At 47.4% G+C, this 8,869-nt stretch overlaps 1 protein-coding gene across 1 annotated transcript; it reads left to right on the top strand.

Annotated features, from left to right (window-relative positions):
- Positions 1 to 1,799: 1,799 nt before the first annotated feature.
- On the top strand, positions 1,800 to 3,956 carry LOC124688592 (endoglucanase 8). The gene is made up of 3 exons (XM_047222255.1): positions 1,800 to 2,030; positions 2,593 to 3,003; positions 3,111 to 3,956. The coding sequence occupies exons 1-3, from the start codon at positions 1,800 to 1,802 to the stop codon at positions 3,954 to 3,956; spliced, it is 1,488 nt and encodes a 495-aa protein (XP_047078211.1).
- The last annotated feature ends 4,913 nt before the right edge of the window (positions 3,957 to 8,869 follow it).

Genomic DNA, 8,869 nt, shown 5'->3' with positions numbered 1-8,869 from the left:
AATCGGCAAAGCATATCTTTAAAATGATCCATACTAAACACGCCAGTTAATCATGAGAGTATCTTCAGTCGCGTCCCTCAAAAAGCGTCCGGCACAAATGATTTGGGTGACGTTTGGGACCGCGCCGGACAAAAAGAGACCAAAAATCTGTACAAAAAAGAGGCCCTTCTCAGCCGCATCCCTCAAACAGCGTCCGGATGCATGCATTTTTAATAGAGGGACCACCCCATGTGGGAAAAGTAGGTGAGAGAAAGTGCGGGGAAAGAGACTAGCATGTGGGGACTAGGGGCTGCATGCATGCATGTGGACGCTGTTTTTGTGTCCGGCGTCCCCGGTAGAGACTCTACGGGCACGCCGGACACAAAATGAGGCGCTAATTAGCTTTAGGGGATGCGACTGGACAGTTTCTTTCCCCATTTCTTGTTCGCGGTCCCCCAAACCTCATTTGGGGGACGCGACTGGAGATGCTCTAACACTAACTTGTTTGGAAGCTGCCTAGGCCACGCAAGATGCATGCATATATGATCACATAGATGATCTGCCTTGACTCGTTAAGTCGTTAATTAGCCATAAAAATGTGAATGGGGCGTAGATGGATGATGCATCTCTCTATCTCTATATAAGCCAGAGCTTCCCAGTCGATTCGAACTCTACATGAGGGATGAGTATGCTTTTTAGATGGTCAAATACTTCAAAATTCAGCACACAGCTGGGACATTAGAGAAAACCAAAAGCCGGTGGTGCACGGCCTATTGCGGTGCGCGCACTCAGACATACCTGAGTGCACAATGTTGTGACGTTGTACGGCACAGTGTGGCACCTGTGCTACCGGGAGACGTTGTAGCGGGGCAAGCGGCTGGGTCGGCATATTGCTGCCGGTATTGTATATTGCCTGAGCCAGCTGGTGGTTACCAACAGGGATGGAGCCAGCTGCTGTGTTTATGAGTTATTGGGCAGGTCTTCACACCTCTCCTGATGCCGAAAACATCAGAGCTGGTGCTGCCAGTTTGCTTCAGCTTGCTTCAGGTGCATCTGCTCCTCCTCCTCCTCCACCGGCAAATGAACAACCTGGGCGGACTCTTCGTCTGACAGATACAACGATGGATGGCCCTGCTAGGCCGGGACGATATGTAGACTGATGGATAATCTGCTGTTTATTCGACTTTCTAATGATAAAGTTGCTGCTGTTTGATGGCTGTTTGATCAAACGATCCCTGAAGCTCTCTGTAGTTAAATGTCCTTTTGTGTTACTGATCTGGCTGGTAGCCTCTGTTGCTCTCATTGTGGCTATCGGGTTCAAAATTGATTCATTTTTTGTTGGCGGCGATCCCCCCTGCTTTTTTTTCTGCTTTAGTCTCTTTGCTGTTTCTGAACATACTAGGTTATATGCTGTTTTCGTTATCATCAAAATCGACCCAGTGATGGTCGCTTGGAAAAAAAAAGACTTTAGCTACCTAAAGCTGCACATTGCCAGGAATTGCAGAGTACTTCGTGAGCGGCAGTTTTAGACTCGATCAGCATGTTGCGTTCCAGCTTCCAAGGAGGCAAGGACACGAAACTCAACTGTTTTTGCTGTTGTTGTTTTTGCCATGCATGACAGGCACAGGAGAAATTAACCACGAGAGGCGACCTCCCCTTGACCGGCCTGAAACCGAAGCCATTCTGGGCCGAACACTTCGCAACCTCCTAAACGCAAGCGCACCCCTCCCCTTTTAGCTTCCCTCTCCCTCCCGACCCACCTCCCATACGGCATACCCACGCGCGCCTTGCCATCGAGCTCCTCCCTCACGTCGGCGCCTATGAAGAAGAAGCACACCGCGACGACCGGCGGCGTCCGTGCCGTCGCGCTGGTCCTCGTGGCGCTCGTCCTCTCCGGCGACGTCGCCGCGCACGGTACCTCATTCAACTACAAGGATGCCCTCACCAAGTCGATCATGTTCCTGGAGGCGCAGCGGTCCGGGAAGCTGCCGCACAACAACCGCATCAAATGGCGCGGTGACTCCGGCATGGAGGACGGCAAGCTCGCCCATGTACGTATATATGCATTGCCGCCGTTCATCTTGCTCACTTCTCTCTCGCTTAATTTCTTTAGCTTCTTGGTTTGGTTCATCACATCTGTGTGTGGATTCATATGAAATTATCAATGAATGCATGTAAATGTGCAGTGTTCATGGCATACGTTATCAAAGGTGCATGATTCATGGAGATATAATAGCTCTAATCAATGTGGACTATTGGCATTTGCACCGCATGTAAATGTCTGCCTATTGAGTGCTTTAGCTAAAACATTGACGAAATGACTAATTAGTCTATTCGATTAATTTAGTTTCGTCTTGCAATTATACTGTATATGTACAAATTGCAGTAACCAACCAAGACAATTTTCGTTAAAAAGACGAAGCAGGCAATTTCAGGTCGAAGTCATGTCAGCACACGTGCATGCATGTTTTTCAAGCAGCTGTGCATGCATGTTTTTCAAGCAGCTGTGCATGCATAACTCAAACATTTCTTTCCCAAAAATAACTAAAAAAATCATGCATTTCTCCTGTATATATGGACGTGGTGAGTGAATTCGATCCAATGCATGGTCAGGTGGATCTCACCGGCGGGTACTACGACGCCGGCGACAACGTGAAGTACGGCCTGCCCCTGGCGTTCACCGTGACGACGCTGGCGTGGGCGGCGCTGGCGTTCAAGCCGGAGCTGCAGAAGACGGGCGAGCTGAAGAACGTGCATGCCGCCATCAAGTGGGGCACCGACTACTTCCTCAAGTGCGCCACGAAGAAGAACCACATGTGGGTTCAGGTGGGCGACCCCAACCTCGACCACCAGTGCTGGGTCCGGCCGGAGAACATGAACACGCCCCGCACCCTCTACCAGATCGACGACAAGACCCCCGGCACCGAGATCGCCGCCGAGACCGCCGCCGCCTTGGCCGCCGCCTCCCTTGTCTTCCGCAACGAGAAGGCCTACTCCCGCCGCCTCATCAACAAGGCCAAGCTAGTACGTAACAATTAACCATGTTAATTTTAATTTGGTGTGGCGGCATGCAATGCATGCATGTACGGTGTTTGATCGAAACATATTTTTGTTCTTGTGTGAATGAGCAGCTGTACCAGTTCGGCAAGAGCCACCTGAAGACGTACGACGGCGAGTGCCCCTTCTACTGCTCCTACTCCGGCTACAACGACGAGCTGCTGTGGGCGGCGACGTGGCTCTACATGGCGACCAAGCGGCAGGTGTACGCCGACTTCATCAGCCACGAGGCCATCTCCTCCAGCGTGGCCGAGTTCAGCTGGGACCTCAAGTACCCCGGCGCGCAGGTGCTCCTCGCCGAGCTCAACATGACGGCCAGCGGCGGCCTGCAGAGCTTCAAGACGCAGGCCGACAACTTCGTGTGCGCCGTGCTCCCCGACACCCCCTTCCACCAGGTCTTCATCACCCCGGGCGGCATGATCCACCTCCGCGACGGCGCCAACTCGCAGTACGTCACCGGCACCGCCTTCCTCTTCGTCGTCTACGCCGACTGGCTCCACCGCGCCGGCGAGAAGGTCATGTGCGGGGACACGCCCATCAAGCCGGAGAGGCTCAGGGAGTTCGCCAAGCAGCAGATGGACTACCTGCTCGGGGCCAACCCCATGGGGAGGTCCTACGTCGTCGGCTTCGGGGTCAACCCGCCCACCCAGCCGCACCACCGCGGAGCATCCACCCCCGTGCTCAAGCCAGGGACGGTGGTGAACTGCGGCATGAGCTTCGGCGACTGGTTCGCGCCCGACAGGCCCAACCCCAACGAGCTCACCGGGGCCATCATGGGAGGGCCCGACGGCGCCGACAAGTTCATTGACAAGCGAAACGCATCGGCCTGCACCGAGCCATGCACCTACATCAACTCCCTCGCCATCGGCCCGCTCGCCGCGCTCGCCGGCCGAGGGCCCAAGCTCGTCGCCTCACACTGATCCCTCGTGTAACGTAGTATTGTGTTGATTCCGGTGAGGCCGAGCGCCGTGTCCGCGAGGCGTACTGTGCACCTGAATGAACTCTCCGTTAATTGGTTCCTCCTCGCACTGTTCTCTCTCTCAGCTATGTGTATTGTTTCTTTCTGATTCCGTATGTGACTAGGTGTACTTGACTGTATTCTGTGACTCAATCAGCTGTATGGTTAATCCGGCCATTCTCGTATGACTGCATGGTTGATGCGTGAACTCCCATGATTCGATCCGGCCATTCTTAGGTATGTACTTGACTGTTGTATTACAATGTGACCTACTCTCATAATATGTACATGATCAATCGGATCAGTTAGTTTTCGATGATCAAGAATTAGCTTAGTTCTCGATCAATTGCAACATACATACAAATCTCATTTTCATTCACGCACGAGCAACTCCTAGCAACCAAACACGCCCTAACTCGCACTAATTAATGAGGCCATTACAAGTCTCCTTGGGCTGCTGATCATCAGCGTTGCTTGCTTCACAAGGCTGGTAGCCCACCTCCACATGGAGCTCAGACGAGTGAAGATGAAGGCAAGCACGAACAACCTTGTGTGCATATACCCCTCAGCGATGCGGAGCCGCATATTCGCTGGTTGATGGGGTGGTACGTGGCAGACTCCTCACGATCCGTCTCTCGTGGCGCGATCTCTTGTCGATGTCAAAAGCGTTCTACGCAGTGCAATACGGGCCACCCCGGCTGCTTCGACAAGGACCTCCCCTACGACGTAGGCTACTGGTCGTGCAGCCCCCGCCCCGTGCCGTGCAACGATGCGATCCGGCACACCAATTTCGCATGTGTTCAAAAATTTACTCAAGTGAAATGTGTGCTTTACTTTGGTTCACTCTAATATCTCAAGATACAGAAGAGTATGGATTGGTATAACAACACACTAAGAACCTCCTGCGTGGCTATGTATCCATGGAGTTGATGGAAAAGAAAAGTTCGCTCTTGCATATATATAGAGCTGATTATTCCCTGCTTGCAATGAATTTCGTTGGGTCATCACACTCCCATGATCATTGGCATCAACAGTGCATGGTGGTATCTAGGTCACGCTAATTGTTGAGAGGTCATCATCTTAGTGTGCCAAAAATATCAAAGTATCTATTTTCGTTTGAGGCAGAGATGTATTTCTCTCTCTTAGAGGTGACAGGTGAGGACTAATCTATTTAAATCATGCTTAACAGCTTCATGTCGTTTATAGTCTGACTAATGACTAATTATCTTCTAAGAGCAACTAATGTAAGGCTAACGATATATCTCTCCACCACGTTGATGAACAAACAATTTTATATTTTGAGTGGCTATGGAGATGTTGGTGATTAGGATTTCAACATGGTGGGGGTAGTGGGGGGAGGCGAAGATATGATCGATTTTACATGCAATTCCTTTGAACTATATGTGCCATATCAAGTGTCAAATAAAAGAGCATGTATCTTATCATATTTTATTACATTAAGAGTGAATTCCACTTTTTACCTTCAAATTGTGCATTTGTGACACATATTACCCCATTTAGCGACACCTTGCACAATGAACACATACCCAAAAAAAGGTACAAAGCGTTTAAAATAGGTAATCTGCACAAATTTTCATTCAGCGGGGTAATTAGTGTCACGAAGCTGAAATTATAGGGTAAAAGGTAGAATTCCCTCTTACATTAATTAATGTAAATAGTCTCAACTTTCGCATAGATAAGTAAAACATAAGTTTTGGCAACAAAAGAAAGCTATTTTTCTAAGTTTAAATATAGCTCAATTGTTAACATTGATTTGATCTAAATTTGGCGATAAGCTAGATTCGAGATTTATGTGATTGGCATGAGAAGGTATTATGTTACTCTCTCTTCTCAGTTAGCGAATTGTAGTTAAAATGGAAGAGAAAATATCCTTAGATTAGATTAGCCGTTCGTATACAATAGAATGCACTATATCATGTACCGTGTACCTTAGGAATAATACATCAGGTGATCAAGGTGCTTGTGCATTCTTTTCTTCTTGGAGACGTTACTTTTAGAGAGCCTAGAGTTCACGTGTTGTTTTGGTGGTGAATATATTGTTGTTGCTATGACTGGAACACGGATTTTTCTCTTAGTTTCCGATTTTAAGTTGTATGCATCCGTACTACCATTAGAGTATTATGTTGTTGTAGAGATTTGATGTAATTGGTATCTCCCAATATTAATATATTCGTTTTATAAAAAAACACACTATATCGTGCACCGTGTACCATAAGAATAATAACCTAGCGGTGAGTCGACTGGACGGAAGGACGGAGATGTGCCTCTATAGGCCAGGCAACGACCATATGCGACGCACTACAGGAATGGCGCGTTGCGCCGACGGCCGTGGCGTACGCCGACGGCCAAATGTCGGGGTCGTCGGCGTACGTCCGGTCCAGGGCAGCGGCCCAAAGTGACCCTCGGCGTACATATACCCTCGGCGTAGTGAGACATACGCCGACGGCCACCCTCGGCGTAGTGCCTGCGTGTCCTCCACTCCCGCTCCGACCGTGACGGCCCGGTTACGGCGTCAGCGAGGCGCCGAGGGTGCCCCTCGGCATAGGGCATCACCCACCTATGCCGACGGTGGCCGTCGGCATACTACTTTACTTCGAGGCGGCCTACATGGCCGCTTATGAAGAATATCAGGTTGCCTATAACCGGCAGCAGAAGGAGTTCCAGGAGTACATGACATATATACATGTAAGTTCCAACCTTTCTTTTCGCAAATGATTACAAGTCCCACTTTCCCCTAGTTTGATGCTTCATTTCTGCAAAGACTGACATGTAAACTATCTTGCAGACGTCGATGATGGCCAAGGAAACTGGACAGACAGTGGAGTTAGGGCCGTGGCCTCCCTTGCCGTGGCCGGCGCCACTCATGCCATCGAAGGAAAGTTTCGCAGCGACATACTATGGGAGAACATCGGTAAGTTCTTCGCCAAAACAAATACTACGACTTTCCTTTGCCTCGAAAGTTGCTAACATCTCGGAAACATGTATATAAGGAACGAGATGTTCTGCGAACCAGGGTGGTGGGAGGGAGATGTGTAATAACCCAGAACATAGGAACAACGAAGGGTAGATTTAGAAATGGGATGTGCATTTCATCGCAAAACAGGGGAAATTTTCGCGCCTTATTGCAACTAAACCTAAGAGGGATCGAGGTTCTCTCTCATTTTGCACTTAGGGTTAGGCAATGTGAGTTAGGGAAATTTCGACATGATCTCTTTTGTATCTTGTTGATTTGGGGAATTGATTTCATTTGACAAGTATTAATACATTTAACAATAAACATTGAACAATATAAAATGGAATTCATAATTTAAACACAACTGATGAATTCAAACAACTTTGAATTTCAAAGTGAATCATAAATACAATGTTTATTCCAGAATGTAAATATTACATAAATATTACATAAACAAAAACTTGGGCTTTATTGATATCACAACACAAATTACATTGTCTTTACAAAATTCTTGATACAAGAATTGATGAATAATAAACAGAAATAAAAATGAAGATTACAATATTATTCCTAAACTAAAACCTAGACTATATGACTTGAAGTATTTCTTCTGGTCATGTCCATTTTCCAAAACCTGCAAAACAAAGAATCAACACTAGCCAGAATGTTAGTGTTAGTCACATAAATTCAGTTTGGACAGTTAGCAAATAACATAAATTCAGTTTGGACAGTGCAGACTGTCACAGCACACTTGTGCTTGTCCAAAACCATGGACAGCACAAGATAAGGGCAGCAGCAGACCAAACCTGAGCACACACCAGGGGCTCAAGTTTCAGCATATGAGAGCACACAGCTCAAGTGTGCTGGGCAGCAACAGCAAGGCCATGCAACAGCATAGTCACCAAGCAAGCCAGGCTTGTGTGTCAATGCTAGGATAGAAGCAGGGTTCATATAAAAGGGGCACAAACCCTAGAAATCATAACCAGTCGACCAGATAAAGATTCACCAGGTAAGGGTGAAGCAAGAACAAGCTCAGTTCATCCAGTTCTTGAGCAAGAACAGAACCAACACACACACCCACTCAACCACCAGAAATCATGGTGACCTGAGAAGATCATCCAAGACCTGGAGGTGAAGGGCTGTGACACAAACCCAAGTCTGCATCAACAAAACATTTCTTTCTAGGAGCTGAACAAGGTATACCTAGTTCCTGGAAAAGATCCAATGGATCTAATCCATCATATGCATGAAATAAGCATGGGATGAGCAGATGCTCATATGGGTAGATCATCACTTGGTTTTCACCAAGGATTACTGCTAGTCAAAAGCCACTAAAATAGAAAGCATCTAAGTACAGATCTTATACACAGAAACTAGCACATATGCACAGAGGCATACACTAGCCAGAATTGATGCATAGATAGCACCAGTAGATGGCAAGGATTAGCAGCTAAGACTATACAGTAAATCCTAAGCATACAACCATCAGAAACCCTAGATTTCTTCACAGGCAAGCATATTGGCATTCATAGTTACTATGATCCCCAAATATGCAAGCAAAGATGAGTAGCCAACAAGATCCAACCAACCATGTGAGCAACCAGTCAGTAGCAAGGCTACTGAGGTCACATCACACTTAGCATCAAATAAGAGAAAGCCAAATATATCACATCACTATCCAGAAATGGATTCAGATTCTATTTTGCTTGCTAGATAATCATGAACAGTCAAATCATTTGCAAGCAAGTAACTTAATCATCACTGCATAAGCAGGTCATCATAATTTAAGTAATACAAGCATGAATTTATCACAGATCCATGCTAAGCATGACAGTGGCACACTGTTAAGCAACACAGTTAATCTATAGCCACTAGAACAAGTCTAGATAGCTAAGATAAGC

Source organism: Lolium rigidum, chromosome 2 (assembly GCF_022539505.1).
Source record: "Lolium rigidum isolate FL_2022 chromosome 2, APGP_CSIRO_Lrig_0.1, whole genome shotgun sequence".
In the NCBI taxonomy this organism is placed as follows: domain Eukaryota; kingdom Viridiplantae; phylum Streptophyta; class Magnoliopsida; order Poales; family Poaceae; genus Lolium; species Lolium rigidum.
This window is presented reverse-complemented; position numbering and strand designations above follow the sequence as displayed.

Excerpts from the sequence above, each read along its gene's own strand:
- LOC124688592 (XM_047222255.1), top strand. The coding sequence starts at position 1,800 with ATGAAGAAGAAGCACACCGCGACGACCGGCGGCGTCCGTGCCGTCGCG. Across the intron at positions 2,031-2,592 it reads AGGACGGCAAGCTCGCCCAT|GTGGATCTCACCGGCGGGTA; the intron begins GTACGTATATAT and ends ATGCATGGTCAG. Across the intron at positions 3,004-3,110 it reads TCATCAACAAGGCCAAGCTA|CTGTACCAGTTCGGCAAGAG; the intron begins GTACGTAACAAT and ends GTGAATGAGCAG.